Genomic DNA, 17,807 nt, shown 5'->3' with positions numbered 1-17,807 from the left:
CGTAAGAAGCATTTCAAGGTTCTGGAGTGGCCTAGCCAGTCTCCAGATCTCAACCCCATAGAAAATCTTTGGAGGGAGTTGAAAGTCCGTGTTGCCCAGCAACAGCCCCAAAACATCACTGCTCTAGAGGAGATCTGCATGGAGGAATGGGCCAAAATACCAGCAACAGTGTGTGAAAACCTTGTGAAGCCTTACAGAAAACGTTTGACCTCTCTCATTACCAACAAAGGGTATATAACAGTATTGAGATAAACTTTTGTTATTGACCAAATACTTATTTTCCACCATAATTTGCAAAAAAATTCATTAAAAATCCTACAATGTGATTTTCTGGAAAAAAAATCTAATTTTGTCTAAATTTGGGGGGGGGGGGGGGGAAACACGGGGAGTGTGGCTAAGTCAGGTAGGAGACCTGCGCCAACTCCCAGTGCTTACCACGGAGAGAGGTGGACCGGGCAGGCACCGTGTTATGCCATGAGGCACATGGTGTCCCCGGTGCGCAGGCATAGCCCGGTGTGTTACATCGCAGCGCCTCGTATCAGCCGGGCTAGAGTGGGCATCGAGCCAGGTGCCATGAAGCCGGCTCAGCGCATCTGGTCACCAGTGCGTCTCCTCGGGCCGGGTTACATTGCACCAGCCCTACGCATGGCCTGTCCGGTGCTGCCGGAATCTCCCGTCCATTCGGGGCCCGCTGCTAGGGTCTCCAGTCCGAGGTTGGCGGCGAGGGTCGCTGCTCGAAAGGCGCCACAAAGGCGGGTTAAGACTATGGTGGAGTGGGGTCCACATCCCGCGCCAGAGCCGTCACCGCGGACAGACACCCACCCAGACCCTCCCCTATAGGTTCAGGTTTTGCGGCCGGAGTCCGCACCTTTGGGGGGGTACTGTCACGTTCTGACCTTAGTTCTTTTGTTATGTCTTTGTTTTAGGTTGGTCAGGGCGTGAGTTGGGGTGGGTTGTCTATGTTCCTTTTTCTATGTGGTGTTTTTGTGGTGGCCTGGTTCTCAGAGGCAGGTGTCGTTAGTTGTCTCTGATTGAGAATCATACTTAGGTAGCCTTTTCCCACCTGTGTGGTGTGGGTGATTATTTTCTGTCCAGCGTTTTTTCAGCACCATACAGGACTGTTCGTTTGTTGTTTTATTTGTTTTGTTCAGTGTTCAATTATATGAACACTTACCACGCTGCGCATTGGTCCTCCTCTTCTTCCACCACAGACGAGCGTTACACAGCTAGCACAGAGAGCGTGCCTATCCTATGGTTATTTTGCATACAACCTTCCCACAACTTTCTGGGAATGGTGTGGGATAGTTTCTTGGGTTTGGAACTTTCTCAGCACATTTAAGGAACTTGACAAACAAGTTATTTTCTTGGTATTTCATTACTTTAACAGAACGTTTTCTAAAAGTTCAAACATGGTTACATTGGGAATGTTCTCAAATATAATAGTTCAGAGACCGTTAAAAACAACATTCTTCAGTGGGAATTTCAATACTTCAGCATAACGCTTCCTGCAGGTTACTTCATGGTTACATTTAAATTAATGTTCTCAAATTGTTCAGAGAACATTAAGAAAACTCCATAAAAAGCACAAGAACACTTTAACAATTGACCAGCCCTCCTCCCTCCCACCATTCATCCTTCTGGCGCTTCTTCGTGTTCTTCTTCAGACAGTGTTTCAGTTTGTTTGGCACATGTTCAAAGAAGCTTTGACGGGATCTCTCTCTATACTCACTCCAAGTGGACTAATGTCGCACTCCTGAGAGAAAAGGCATGTGAGAAAAGGCAGTTGATAGCTTTGACTGGATGCTGTGTACAGGTTGTTGGCTCGGACTCAGGTAGAAGTGGTGCAGGACCATACTGAACGCCATTGTCGCCATTGCTTCAGCCGGTTAGGGAGGGTTGAGGTTCACTGTTCTTGGTAAAATTAGCCCTTCCATGCATCTATACCATCTGTGGTCACCATAACCTCGAGAGAGGACAGACCAGAACAACAGTTTAGTTTAGGGCATTTCTGAATCTGGACAAATTATTTACTGTATGACAAATTATTACATCTAGCTATATTCTTAATGCACATTTTTAAAACAAATGTCAAAGAGAATAAGAATACACAGTTGAAACCATTTTTTACGAAATTGGCTTATATTCTCCTACCATCTTGGCAATCTCACTGCAGTTACAGGGTCAGGGAGTTAGAGGGCCAACCCTTAGGGAGATACAGCAGACCCAATCTGATGAGATTTGTTAAGGAAGCAAGACAACAACAAACAAAAAAACACAACAACAGCAATGCACTTCTTTATATAAAACTAGAGGTGGGAAAAACAATACACATCACTCTAGGTGGGAAAAACTTCAACCCATTTGGAGTAACTGTCAACCATTACCAACATATATTTTTTCCTTTTATCGGCAGACGTGAAGAGAACAAATTTGCATTTTTACCAAAGGGCCCCAGGCAACCGGATATAAAACCTTTTAGGGCTTGGCGTCCCGCTAAATAATCATACAAATTATGGACATTAAACATTTAGGTACATATAAGTGTCTTATATTGGTTGAAAGCCTAAATTCTTGTTAATCTAACTGCACTCTCCGATTTACAGTAGCTATTAAAGTGAAAACATGCCAGCACCCCACATCAAAATATTTTTCCACCAGCACAGGTTTCATATGTTCACAAATAACAATTAAATATTCACTTACTTTTTGAAAATCTTCCTCTGATTTGTCATCCAACGTGTCCCAGCTATAACATGTAGTGTCGTTTTGTTAGATAACATCCTTCTTTATATCCCAAAAAGTCAGTTTAGTTGGCACCATCGATTTGAGTAATCCACTCGTTCAACATGCAAAAAAAGAAAGGAATCCGAAAATCTACCCCTAAAATTTGTTTCAACAAGTCAAAATACGTTTCTAATCACTCCTCGGATACCCCAAAATGTAATCAAACTATAATATTTCTTACGGAAAGAAGTGTGTTCAATAGCAAACCGATTTTAGCAGGTGCGTCCTGTCTTAACGGCGCGCGCAAACCAGAATTTCCAAGACTGTGTCCTTCTACTAAAACTGTTATTTCTTATTCGTTTTTTGAAGTTACAAGCCTAAAACATTGAACATAGACTGCTGACACCCCGTGGAAGACATAGGAATTGCATCCAGGGAGATCATTTTCCGTATGACCGTATACTTGCCATTGTAAGAGGATGGTCCCTCAAAACAAATGTATTCTGGTTGGTTTGTCTTTGGATTTTCTCCTACCATATCTATTGTGTTATATTCTCCTACATTATTTTCATTTCTACAAACTTCAAAGTGTTTTCTTTCCAATTGTACCAATTATATGCATATCCTGGCTTCAGGGCCTGAGTAACAGGCAGTTCACTTTGGGCACGTCAGTCAGGCGGAAATTGAGAAAAAAAGGGGCCTAGCCCTATTAAAAAACAACACTGCCTGTTAAATCAAAAATAAACTAATTAGAATAACAAATCAAATTACAACTCTTAATAACTCCAAAAGGAAATAAATATATCCCATATGGTAATGGTAAAATAGACTAGAGACAGGTCTCCCTCATTCAGGGACAGTGCTCTCTCGCCTTCTTGTGTTCCAAATCCCACACAGGATATTGCTAAATTATAAACTTCTTCCTAATTATTAGTGTTTACATAGTCCATTTAAATCTCACCCAATGTCTCCAGTATTTCTAGTGAGGGTGATCAGGCTTCACTAGGAAGTCAGAACAAAGGTCATTCAAATCCATTAAGTGTTTTCTTTCTCTTTTCTTTCCCTGTACCTCAGAAACCGTTTTAAAACATTGCAAACATTTCCATCATTCTGCGTACCCAGTTTACAACCAAATTAAAAAAGACTCTACACAATAAATTGAACACGGTATTCATAACAGTTGAGTTGTGCTGGTGTGTGTGTTAAAATGTAGGGCAAAAACAAAGAAACCAATGGCCAGGCCTTACTTATTTGGGAGCTCCCTTTACGGCAGAATCCGGATACTTTTATACTTTATAAAACTGCAGAATTTCACTAAGACAACAGTCTCAGGAAACATTTCAAAGAGTGAGATCCAGAATCATTGTTAAACATGTTTAAAAAAAAACGTGTTAGAGGACATTCCATCAGTCCTATATAGAAATATACTTCAGACACATAAGATGAAACAGTCTCATCAAGCTGAATAGGCACCTGCTAAAGTAAACAATCCTAGAGCCCCTCTTGTAATCAAACTGTTCCTGGGACGTAAACTAGTCAAAATATTAAACCGATTGTTGAACAAATATGCTAGGACCATCAAAAAAATTGGTGCTGGCTTATCAGTTCAATATTCAGTACTGAAAAAAATGTACTTGGATCTACTTCAATTCTTTACACAGTTCCACGTAATGGAAACAGATTATTGTTTTTGATGACATTACCTTCTTACTTAAATCCCTGGTGCTACCCAAACTATGGAACTGAGTAATACATTTAGCCAATTTCGAGCTCTATTACCCCTACACTCACTTTTCCAATGACCAATGACCAACGGCCCCACACCTAAAACAGGGTGGCTTTCACTGTGACCGTATTAATCACACGCACGGCTGCAAAGGCAGCGGAATTGGATTCCACTCTCAAAACCTCCTTTAAAATTTCATCACATTGAAAAATGTTGGTCCACTACCCCCGCAATAACTGTAACGGCTGTTGGAAGGAGAGGACAAAGATGCAGCGTGGTACATGTTGATGATTTTATTTAAACTGAAACAACAAAGAGAACAAACGAAACAATTCTGTCTGGTGCAGACACAAAAACAGAAAACAACTACCCACAAAACACAGGTGGGAAAAGGCTACCTAAGTATGGTTCTCAGAGACAACGATAGACAGCTGCCTCTGATTGAGAACCACACCTGGCCAAACACACAGAAATAGAAAACATAGAATACAAAACATAGAATGCCCACCCCAACTCACGCCCTGACCAAACCAAAATAGAGACATAAAAAGGATATCTAAGGTCAGGGCGTGACAGTACGCCCCCCCCAAAGGTGCGGACTCCGGCCGCAAAACCTAAACCTATAGGGGAGGGTTTGGGTGGGCATCTCTCTGGTGCGAGACGTGGACCCCGCTCCACCTTAGGCTTGGCCCACTTAGGTGGCTCCTCTGAAGCGGGGACCCTCGCCGCCGACCCCGGACTGGGGACCCTCGCAGCGGGCCCCGGACAGGAGGGCGACTCTGGCAGCTCCGGACAGGAGGGCGACTCTGGCAGCTCCGGACAGGCCGGAGGCACAGGACTCACCAGGCTGGGGAGACACACAGGAGACCTGGCTCTGGGAGCAGGCACAGGACTCACCAGGCTGGGGAGACCTGCTGGAGGCATGGTCCGTGGAGGAGAAACGGGATAGACCGGGCTGTGGGGGAGTACTGGAGATCTGGTGCGTAGCCTTGGCACCACTCTTCCAGGCTGAATGCCCAGTGTAGCCCGGCACGTGCGGGGAGCTGGAACAGGCCGCACTGGTTCTCCTGGCGAACTGGGGAAACCGTGCTTAGAGCCGGTGCAGGATATCCTGGCCCGAGGAGACACACTGGAGGTCTGGAGAGCAGGGCTGGCACAATCCATCCAGGCTGGATCCTCACCCTAGCACGGTAGATGCGGGGAGCTGGGATGTAGCACACCGGGCTAAGAATGCGTACTGGAGACACCGTGCGCTCCACCACATAACACGGTGCCTGACCAGTACGACGCCCACCACGGTAAGCACGGGGAGTTGGCTCAGGTCTCCAACCTGACTCTGACACACTCCCCGTGGGCTGCCTCTCCGGCTTCCTTGCCAGCCGTGTTCCCTCAAAACGCTGGTTCCCTTTTCCTGCTGCCTCCGCTCTCCTGGCTGCCTTCACCTGTTCCCATGGGAGGAGATTCCTTCCAGCCAGGATCTCCTCCCATGTGTAGGATCCCTTGCCGTCCAGGATGTCCTCCCATGTCCAGTCTTCTCTTCCACGCTGCTTGGTCCTTTGGTGGTGGGTGGTTCTGTAACGGCTGTTCGAAGGAGAGGACCAAGATGCAGCGTGGTACCTGTTCGTGATTTTATTTAAACTGAACACTGAAATAACAAAAATAACAAAGAGAACGAACGAAACCGAAACAGTTCTGTCTGGTGCAGACACAAAAACAGAAAACAACTACCCACAAAACACAGGTGGGAAAAGGCTACCTAAGTATGGTTCTCAATCAGAGACAACGATTGAGAACCACACCCGGGCCAAACACACAGAAATAGAAAAAAATAGAACACAAAACATAGAATGCCCACCCCAACTCACACCCTGACCAAACCAAAATAGAGACATAAAAAGGATCTCTAAGGTCAGGGACAATACCCATTTTGATAACAGGTTTCAAACCTGCCATCAAAGCATACCTACACATTTTATCAACATACTCACATACCCACGCTGTGTTGGAATACCCATACATACCGGCCATATTCAACGGGTGTTGTAAATTCATCAGTTATTCTGCGAATTTACAAAGCAGTCGATTTAACAATGTCCATTGAGAATGCACAACGACTATACCATTTAGCTAAGCTAAGAATGATGTGAATAATCAAGTCAATAACCGTTGGGTAGTTAGATAGCATATAGTTAATATACTGGCAAGTTCAATGTATTAGTAGCCAACTAACGTTAGATAGCTAGCTAACATATATTACCAGTACATACTGCTGTAATGATATACTAAATGGTTCATAGGGATAGCTTAACTAACAAATTGTCAGTACAAATTGTAATGTATAACGTACTGTAATTTATTTGAAAAGTCACTCTTTTTTTAAACTTTTCCAAAGGGGAAAGTCTACAAAACTTTATCCACTCTATTTATCACTGATTCTAGTTTTGGGAACAGAAAACTCAAATCAAATCTTAAATTGATGAGAACATTTGCAGAATGTAGTGAGTGGAAGCCCACTGGCGGGTAGTGGGAGAAGATGGAACGAGATGGATTTTGGCAGACCATAAATGCCAGCGGAATGCTAAAGAACATTAGCCAAATCAACAACTGAAAATCATTTAGCTGATGTCGGCACAGCACATAGAATCGTAATGGGGTTCGGCACAACAGCAGTCCTTGCATAAACTGCATCGTTAACAGGTCTGAGATCTTTAACAAAACGAGAGTCTGGACAAGGCACAATAGCTTCTCTTTCTATATCTGTCTTAGCTACCGAAACATGTGGCACCCTCAACTAAATGAATACAACAAAGCCTGTTCTTTAGTCAATTTCACACTCAGAGCACAAAATTGAGGCCCACTATACATGGGGGCTGCACAGTAAGCTCTTTGGGGTGTCACTGCACAGTAAGCTCTCTTGGGATATGGTCCCTGTCAGCCAATTCTGTTCATATTATACATCTCTTGTCAATGGTGAGACATTTGCGGTGCAATGTAAGCCAGTCTGTAACTGCGAGCAGTTGATAAAATGTGTCTATAGGGTCACAATGTGACCCATCAATATCCTGTACGTCCTATGCATAGTACCAATCACATGTAATCCCCAATTTACAGAGAAGATCTCTTCCTGACCAATTTACAGGACAACATGCAGAAGAAATAATTTGACGTTTTATGCATGTGTTATCAACTTTAACAGGTAGGGGCATCGTGAGCAACTCTTTCTTAGTCACTCCCGAGGCTCCCACAGCGGTGACTGATTCATTTGACATGGAAGGTTTGGACATAGATTTAGAATTTATGACAGACATTGCAGCGCCAGTTTCTACTAGAAAATCGATTGACTCCCCATTGACAAAGAGACGAACCATCAGCTCCTCATGGGGGTTTAAAAAATCTTTAATTGCTGTCCAAGAGTGTCAACTGTCTCTTCCTCACGTCAGTCCATATGTGGGTTGTAGAGAGTTGTTTTCAGTGGAGGTCTGGTTTTCCTACCTCACCCTGCTGCCCTCTGTTTGGTAGATTCATTTCGACATGTTCATGCGAAACATCCCTCCTTTCCGCCATTGTAAGAAGCAAAGTTCCTACCCTGTAGTGGTTGTCGTCCAGCCCATCCGTCAGCACTGGCTCCCCCTCCCCTTCTCTACCCCTTCCTCTTCCCCTCTGTCCATCATTTGGAGTAGCTCCCTGAGCCTGCCACTGCTGGCCCCATCAATGATTTTTAAAAACAGAGTCAATGTGGGCGGTGTACGGAACAGATTTCCACTGCTCATGGGCCGCCTCCTAGGGGTCTGCTGGTACCCCAGTTGTATCAGGTCTTGTTGGGGGTAGAGCTGCGGCTGGGGAGAAGGCTGAGCAAGTTGCTGTCGGACAACCAAGTCTGGTGCTAGTGCAGTGGATACAACGGTATAATCAGAGGGGTGGAAAATCATTATCATCATCACCCCTGTTTCTCCTTTTCTTATCTTCCTCCGTCTGTTTCTTTTTCTTACTTTCTTTCACCAATATTCCTTTAACTTTCCTGTCTGACTGTCTTTCGGCTTCCCTTTCCCACTTTCTACACTTACCCCATTCTATTTGACATGTCTGGCCTTCTCTAACTTATTTCTAGATTCTGCTAATAACATTTCACTCAATGCCTTTAAATTGAGAATCTGCTACCTTGTGCCAGAGTGGTACCAGTGGAGATTTTAGCATGTAAATCTTGGTGGGGCAAGGAAAATAAATAATAATAATTGTGATGCATGCCAGCAGAACTGCACAACACAACACTAAACAATACATTAATTGCACTTTAACAGGTGCCCACAAACTGTTAGGGCCTACATAAAGCTGTCCTAACAGCAGTCCCAACATCTTACCACTGCTATATCTGGTGGAGCCTTGTCTGGCAGCGAAACAGTTAATTCAGCCTCATTTACTGCCTTTTCAAAAAACATAGCTGATATGGCTGACTTGCTTAAACAAATGTGGTTTCCAATTGTGATGTACAAATGATGGCATAATGAGACAACAAGAGGATAAGAGGCAATCCGTAATTTCAAGTAAGACATCAATGAGCGAGCTAGGACAGAAGTAGTCTATGTAACTATTTGTTAAGCACCTTTGAAATGTACAGTGACAGAATTCAGAACATGGGCTGTTCTTACAGTGTTCTTCCTGTACACCAAGTCAGAACCGTAGGATAAATAAATGAGGCATATAAGCAGACAATGAAAGCTTTACAAAATTTGATGATTACATTTCTCTAAAACAGGTTATTGGCTACATGTGCACCACCAAGTCAACAGTAAGTGAAATTAAGAGGGGTAAATAGACCAAATTATTAGGGTGAGGCAAATGGGCTACTAACAACACTAACAACACAACATACACGGTATTACTTTCTTAGCTACAGTATATATATCTCCCTGGCATATTACATCATTTCAGCAGCATACAAGACATTTTTGGACTCACCTTGTGGTGCTGTGCTTACTTGAACAGGAAAGTGGAAAGGCGGTCCTTCATGGGCAAATTTTGTCATAAAAGTCTGGCAATCTCTGGATTTATGGTGTTTCCAAGAGAACTGGAAACTCTAAAAAAAAAAACATGGTTGAATCATGATGACGTCATTGATCGTCAAGTCATAGTTCTAGAAAGAGGCCCAAGTTCCCAACTTACAATTCCGAATAATTTTGTCCGGAATTCCCAGTTGTCTTGAACTCACAGAAGTCAAGCACATATCATGCTTCATTGACAGCATGGCCAATGTTGAACGTTTATTATTTTAAACTTGGAAAAGAGACACAATCCCAGATTTGGGACCATACAGCCACTCCACTGAATAGCAGGCTAGTGATTGCTTTGCAATGCTTGCAGTTAGCCACTGTCACTGATTCTTTCCAAACCACTCATTGTTGAATTAGCGATTTCCAACTTGTTGTGTAATGTTATTGTCCAATGGCTGATGAGCACCGATACATTTTATCTATCATTTCTCATCATTAATTCTCTTCATATGACAAGGATTAAAAATGATTTTACAGTCCAATCAAAGCTACTGTAGATATAACGTGATTTGACGCTATAAATGAGATAATTTTTTTATTTTTTATTATTCTATGTCATTTTACATTTTATACCCACATGGAAGTTATGCAAATTTCCCATGTAGGTTTACATTTATAGCTGGTTTCCAAATCTTACACTGATTCAGTACACTGATTAATACATTTTCTTTAAAAAAAACTTTTTTTTTACCTGCAGGAATATCTATTTTTTTCTATCTCAGGATTGTGCCCTGGGATCACATAACTCGTAGCCCTGTCACATCCTCCCATGGTCACTTCTCTGCTTCAACAGAGAAACAACCTCTGTCCCTTACCAGGATACTTCTGTTTCAACAAAAATATCCCATTTGGAGATGTCCATGCTCTTACAGGATCACCCTGCATCAACCTGTTGAAACGGGTTACGGGGCTGGCAGGATTCCACAAAGATCCACAGGTCTTGTCAGTGGCTCTTCACTAAGAGGCTAGTACAATCAGTCTTCACAAGCAGTTTTAATTCTCAATGTATCTCAATGGCACAGCACACAGGTGAAAGCACAATTAACTAGTATAAAAAGAGTCACAAGCAAAGTGTACACAATACTACAAAGCATGAATATACATTTAGCAAACCTTTACATTTAACCTGCAAATTAACACAGTATCAAAACACTAGAAGGACCTTACTGGTGGTCTCTAAGACCACACAGCTACCTAACAAATTGAAGTCAAGATTACAGATGGCAAGAAATGCACTGCCATTGATATGTTCCTAGCCAGTAGGTGGCGACATGCACACTCAATTGTGCGAACGGCAATATATTGTTGAAGAAGAGGGTGATGGTGCATTTAAGCCCTGAACAATGCCTGACAGGCAGCTCTGTCTCCCAGGCTGCGCGTCGCCCCCAAGACCACAGCCAATCGCATTCAAGGAACATAGCAGCTAACTTGGCTAATCTTGTGAGCTAGCTAGTTAACTAGGTGGTCTTGCTGTCTATGGTATCTAGGCAGAATCCTGATTTATCAGCCTCTGAAGCTGCTATTGAATCTGATCAATTTCTAAGGCTGAAATTTAATCTGATCAGGAATGGAGCTCACTTACTCTGTAAATGTAATCCACAACATATGAACTGTCTCTTATAATTATACACAAATCAGTTATGCAAGCTAACAACCAGTACAGATAACAAGCTAGTATGCTAACAAGACTACATAGCTAACTAGTTAGCTCGTTTGCTTACAAGACTAGCTGAGTTAGCTACAGTGTTACTTGCATGCGATTTGCTGTGTTCTTGGGTGCGGCACGCAGCGTAGGAGACAGGGCTGCCTGTCGGGCATCGTTCAGGGCTTAAATGTCCACAAGCATGGGTGTGTAGGGCAGACTAAACATCCGAGAATACAAAGAAAGAGGCATCATGGCCGAAATATCTCTGTATCTCACCAACGTGAATGTGTCTTTGGGCCAAACGATGGACGTAGAGAAGGTAGGCTCGGCAGGTCAAGATTATGAAAAGTGTTTATTATCGGTCCTTTATATTTCGGTGTTTTCAGACCAGCTGGCTAGCGTTAGCTAGTTAACGTTACTACAATTCAGTGCATCTATGTTTTCGTGCCTGTCATCGTCTCATGCTGACGCTTAAAACGTAGGCCATACTATGGGTAGGCCTATGTAAAATTCGGACATTGATAAACATAGAAATGGTTGATTATCTAATTGTGTGTAAGCAGCAGCCTGTCATCAACAAGCTGTGTGTGTGTGTGTGTGTGTGTGTGTGTGTGTGTGTGTGTGTGTGTGTCCGTCCCAGATCCCCAGCACAGGGAAGGACTTTGAGAGTGTCGAGCTGGGAGACCTGGAGAAGGGGGATCAGAAAGAAGAGAAAGCCCCACGAAGGATCATCCATTTCTCTAGCGGAGAAACCATGGAAGAATACAGTACAGACGAGGAGGAGGGGGAGGACAAGGAACCAGAGAAGAAGGACCTACTGTCCCCCCCTGTCGATGCGGTGAGGGTGTGTTAAATAGAAGTGTGCGTGTTTTTAGTTTGTGTATTTTACTGAAATGTGCGATTAACGTCTGTACTTCCTATAATATGTGTTCCAAAACCTGGTAATAACCCACGTTTGTGTGTCAGAACAAGCTGACCTGGGGCCCGTACTTCTGGTTCCATATGTGGAGAGCAGCTACCTCCACTGTTTCAGGTGAGTGCCTGAAATGAGACAATATGTATTATAAACCTCTAGGGTTGATGGCCTTCTCCTGCTGTACACTACCTTGATACTGCCTTGAATACTATGCTGTTGGTAAAACTCCAGAATGTGTATTTCAGCTTGTGACTACCTCGGGGAGAGGATGGCCTCGCTCTTTGGAATCACATCGGCCAAATACCAGTACGCCATCGACGAGTATTACAGGATGAGGAAAGAGGTATGTACACAACAAGCAGATGAGGGCCATCACTAAGAGGGCTTATGTCTTGGAAGGGATGCCTAAAGTGTGTATAATTATAGAAGGGCATAGATGCTTTGCATAAGAGTGTTGTAGTAACAGTAACCTAATCCCCAGGCTCAATTGCTACTGCATATAGAGCCTGGAAACACTGTGCAACAAGTGGGAATTGAAAGGGTGGGAGAGAGAGCCTGCTGCAGGTGTATTAGATGGGACTTTGAAAAATGCAGAAAAAAATGTCAATGAAAAGAAATGTTATATCACAGCGACCACATTATTTTTGGGAAGCCAAATTGATTGAGTTCAGGCATATAAAGTTTATGTGTAAATTATTTCTAAAATGCATACTATTTCCCAAACTCCCTTCCTTGTTTAGCATAAATCACTTGCACTGCTCGCACTTGGAAATCCAGAGGGGTGTTTTTAAGGGTAATGCTGGATGGTGATAGACTGCGAGCTCGGTCAATTAAAACCAGCGGTTGTGTCTTCCAATCCTGCCATAGACTTCCAGTCAAGTCCCATTCCAAGGCACTTGGAAATCAGACATTTCGACAGAGAGGGCCAGATGGTGGGCGCAATTACAGTAGTCTCATTATTTCTATGAGCACTACAGTAACTTCTATTGAAAAGTTTGTGGTCATACGCACATCCTTAAAAACATAGGTGCTGGGCTAATAAAGAACACTAGTATAGAACAAGAAGGCCCTCACACTGTTAAAGCTCCCAATTCACTGCTTTATTGACTACGTTTCAAACTGAAACAGATCTTGGTCAGGTCAAAAACACTCCAGTATACTACGACAGTGGTGTTCAAAATTGGTGTTGCCACCCGGGGGAATTGCAATGGGTTAAAAAAATATATATACAGTGAGGCAAAAAAGTATTTAGTCAGCCACCAATTGTGCAAGTTCTCCCACTTAAAAAGATGAGAGGCCTGTAATTTTCATCATAGGTACACTTCAACTATGACAGACAAAATTAGGGGAAAAAATCCAGAAAATCACATTGTAGGATTTTTAATGAATTTATTTGCAAATTATGGTGGGAAATAAGTATTTGGTCATAGCCTTATTCTATAATGTATTTAATTGTTTTTTTTTACCTTATCAAACTACACACAATACCCCATATTGACAAAAAAAAACAGAAATATACCATTTTCGTAAGTATTCAGCCCCTTTTCTCAGTACTTTGTTGAAGCACCTTTGGCAGTGATTACAACATCAAGTCTTCTTGAGTATGACGCTACAAGCTTGGCACACCTGTATTTGGAGAGTTTCTCCCATTCTTCTCTGCAGATCCTCTCAAGCTCTATCACGTTGAATGTGGTGCATCGCTGACAGCTATTTCACCGGAGATGTTCTCTCGGGTTCAAGTCCGGGCTCTGGCTGGGCCACTCAAGGACATTCAACGACTTGTCCCAAAGCCAATCCTGCGTTGTCTTGGCTCGGTGCTTAGGGTCGTGAACCTTCACTCCAGTCTGAGGTCCTGAGTGCTCTGGAGCAGGTTTTCATCGAGGATTTCTGTAATTTGCTCTGTTCATCTTTCCCTCGATCCTGACTAGTCTCCCAGTACCTGCTGCTGCAAAACATCCCCACTGCATGATGATGCTGCCACCACCATGCTTCACCGTAGGGATGGTGCCAGATTTCCTCTTGGCATTGAGGCCAAAGAGTTCAATCTTGGTTTCATCAGACAAGATAATCATGGTCTGAGAGTCCTTTACGTGCCTTTTGGCAACCTCCAAGCGGGCTGTCATGTGCCTGTTACTGAGGATTGGCTTCCGTCTGGCCACTCTACCATAAAGGCCTGATTGGTGGAGTGCTACAGATATGGTTGTCCTTCTGGAAGGTTCTCCCATCTCGACAGAGAAACTCTGGAGCTCTGTCAGAGTGACCATCGGGTTCTTGGTCACCTCCCTGACCAAGGCCCTTCTCCCCCGATTGCTCAGTTTGGCCGGGTGGCCAGCTATAGGAAGAGTCTTGGTGGTTATAAACTTCTTCCATTTAAGAATGCAGGAGGCCACTGTGTTGTTGGGGACTTTCAATGCTGCAGACATGTTTTGGTAACCTTCCCCAGATCTGTTCCTCGACACAATTGTCTCGGCGCTCTACAGACAATTCCTTTGAAAATAAATGAGGGTCCCCGCTGAAAAAGTTTGAATACCACTGCTCTGCGAGTATTACAGGATGAGGTAAGAGGTAGGCCTCTATACAGTTGTTTAAATCAGTATGAAATTACTAGTCTCACGTTGATCACACCACATCTGGCTGGGGTTTCGGTTATGAGATCACTAAGACGGAGCCACATTCACTTGAAATGGATGCCTAAAGGGCATTGATGGTTCACATGTTTGTGTTTATGTGCGTTCCATTAACAACTTCTTGTCTTTTCTTCGCAGAAGGAGGAGGAAGATGAGGACAACCGGTTATCAGAGGAGGCGGAGCAATACTTTGTTGAGAATCAGGATGAGGAGATCCATGGACCAATGACGGATCAGCCAGAGGGAACCGCTACCACCCCCCATTCCACAGACACCTATCAGGTTGAGAAAGAGGCCAAGGCCACGCCTACTGCCATCAGGGTCCCAGCCATTGTCACGACAACAACCTAACTAACTTCTGGAGAGATGATTATGTTTTTTCCATGTTTGTTTTGTTTTAATTTGTCAAGGAGGCGGAGGCGCTCTGGGGTCTGTCTCTCTGATAGTGCTGAACGATTAACTGAAATTTTGTGTGCACATTGCACAGTTTCTCTAGAGATAAATCAGATCCAGACTGAACTGTGCGATGTAGTACGGCGTTGTAGTTTCCAACAGGCCAATATTCTACATAGTTTAGCGTGTAAAATGTGGTAATTAACTATAATACCCATAATCCATTGCGCATGTACTTGTCCAGTCTGTTTCTTTTACTGCTTCTACGGAAGAGAGAAGAATGCGAGATTGTGAGGTGATCTAGAGAGCAGCTGTTGCTTTGCGGGGTATCTACCTGAAAATACATGATCTAAGTGATTGATATTGGTAGGAATCACTTGGTATTCAGCCGTCAAAAGTATGCCTTATTTACATTTTAAGAACTACATTATTAAATAGGGATTTTGTCAAGCAGCAGCTCTATAGATATGACTTGGAATTGAATATAAATGAATCAAATAAAACAAATGTAATATACACAACTGAAATATTTGATTAAAGTCACGTGAATTAAATGATGGTTAATAAGTGATGGGCCGTCACTACCATCATGGGACTTTTATTAATAGTTGTATTCTGTGGTACAGCATTCAACCCACATAATGCATATTGCATTTAATGTTTGCAAAAATTATTGAAACTGAAATTGAAAACCATAATTATTTTTTAACGATCGAACCGAAACAGAACCGACCTCAAAAAACACTAATCGCTCAGCACTACTCTCTGAGCTCCCATTTGGTTGTGGATATGAAGGAGCCATCTATAAACCTGGGAGTCAGACCTGCTACTGCTTTAGCCCACGCCTCTGTCATGTCATTAATACCAGACTACAAAGAATTATGACAACAAACCGTGAAGGACGATGACAGAGTAGTGACAAAGAAGTTAGTCGGTTGAAGCAGAAGCTGATCCGACTACCAGGGCTAGCCTTCAGTGATCCGACTACCAGGGCTAGCCTTCAGTGATCCGACTACCAGGCCTAGCCTTCAGTGATCCGACTACCAGGCCTAGCCTTCAGTGATCCGACTACCAGGGCTATCCTTCAGTGATCCGACTACCAGGGCTAGCCTTCAGTGATCCGACTACCAGGCCTAGCCTTCAGTGATCCGACTACCAGGCCTAGCCTTCAGTGATCCGACTACCAGGCCTAGCCTTCAGTGATCCGACTACCAGGCCTAGCCTTCAGTGATCCGACTACCAGGGCTAGCATTCAGTGATCCGACTACCAGGGCTAGCCTTCAGTGATCCGACTACCAGGCCTAGCCTTCAGTGATCCGACTACCAGGGCTAGCATTCAGTGATCCGACTACCAGGGCTAGCCTTCAGTGATCCGACTACCAGGGCTAGCCTTCAGTGGGCAGTGCCACTGTCCTTTCTGTAGTCCTATAGTACAGGCACAGTGTGGTACGGTAGTAGTACTGTGTCGTTTAACTATGTGTCTCCAGTGGCCTTACCCCCAACTGGAGGCTGGTCCTAACATTCCAACCTCGTGTCTATCTATCTGGTGCCTCTGAAGGGCTGTGTTTTTTTAACCTAAACCACAGAGCCAAGTAGTAGCCTAAACCTTAATGCACTCGAACACAGGAAGCCTTCCTCCTTTATACACTACTACTAGCATGCCACTCACTTTGTTTTAATTTAGACAACATTTGTTGAAATACTTTGTTGAGCACTGACCTAAACATGGTGTGTTGTTCCCCTGTGTAGCATTACTGGCTTGTGGTCACTTGGTGACTTGTAATTTGGAACGTCTTTTCAGGCTGTTGGTGTAGCTGAGATTTTGTAAAGGCAGTATAATCTGTCATATTTGTTTTTACTAGTCCATTGGCCTAATGCACAGTTGCCCTTGTTGTAAAGGAACTTTATGTTAAACTTTTATTTTGATATTCACATATTTATTATTATTTTTGTATTTTCTGAGCACTTTTTTACAACGTACTTTATGTAACAACACCTTGATAAACTGTTAATAAATATACTTAACTATGCTTTAACTACAGTATTTGCTCATCTGTCTGTCATGTTGGCCAGTCAGCTAGGATCTGTGGTGGATTCTCTCTGGCTCATGTGGTGGTACTGTGTCAGTGAGTGACACGTGATTGTCTTTATTGGTTAACAAAGACTTCTGTATCCTTTTCTGGAACTGCTTGTGGTGACATTCTGTTGGCTAACCTCCCAATGCAGCCAATCCCAGGTCAGGTCAGTGTGTGGGCTTCTCTCTCTAGTCCAGAATGACCTACAGCTATGACCTCTCTGTCAACATTAAGAGATAGCTAGAAACCCATACACCGTGACCTGCTGATCTCCATTCACATATAGTGTCTCGTAGGAGAATATAGGAGTGATTTCTCTATGGATCATAATAGCCAAAAGTAACTGTATATTTAATTTATACACCATATTGGCAATTCACCCGTTTTAGGCTAAGCTTATTCATACTTTATGGCACTGTAGTTCTGGGTGGTTGTACCATGGTGAGACAGACAGTTCAGCGTTGCGTAGCGTATGGGGGTCTGTGCCATGAAAGCATCCAGCCAAACTACACAAGGACAGCCTTATACTGCAAACAAACCCTCAGTCATCCCACTGTCCAGTCAGCACGGCCGGACACAGTGACACTCACCGACAGTTCACTACGGCAACAAAAGAAGCTATAGACAGACAGAGTGGCACTCATACACCAGAC

General features: G+C 43.5%; 1 protein-coding gene across 2 annotated transcripts; it reads left to right on the top strand.

The window, feature by feature from the left end:
- Nucleotides 1–11,266: 11,266 nt before the first annotated feature.
- On the top strand, nucleotides 11,267–17,115 carry LOC110529435 (protein FAM177A1). 2 transcript variants are annotated; one of them, XM_021611607.3, is made up of 5 exons: nucleotides 11,267–11,462; nucleotides 11,784–11,981; nucleotides 12,110–12,176; nucleotides 12,305–12,402; nucleotides 14,825–17,115. In XM_021611607.3, exons 1-5 carry the CDS (start codon nucleotides 11,394–11,396, stop codon nucleotides 15,035–15,037), a joined length of 645 nt encoding a protein of 214 aa, XP_021467282.3. In that variant the 5' UTR covers nucleotides 11,267–11,393; the 3' UTR covers nucleotides 15,038–17,115. The 2 variants fall into 2 exon arrangements, with proteins under 2 accessions (XP_021467282.3, XP_021467281.3); XM_021611606.3 differs by having other exon boundaries at nucleotides 11,784–11,987.
- The last annotated feature ends 692 nt before the right edge of the window (nucleotides 17,116–17,807 follow it).

The sequence above is a fragment of the Oncorhynchus mykiss genome, chromosome 8, assembly GCF_057628025.1.
Source record: "Oncorhynchus mykiss isolate SJ-2025 chromosome 8, ASM5762802v1, whole genome shotgun sequence".
Classification (NCBI taxonomy): domain Eukaryota; kingdom Metazoa; phylum Chordata; class Actinopteri; order Salmoniformes; family Salmonidae; genus Oncorhynchus; species Oncorhynchus mykiss.
The sequence above is the reverse complement of the archived record's forward strand: the minus strand, read 5'-3'. Positions and strand labels throughout refer to the sequence as shown.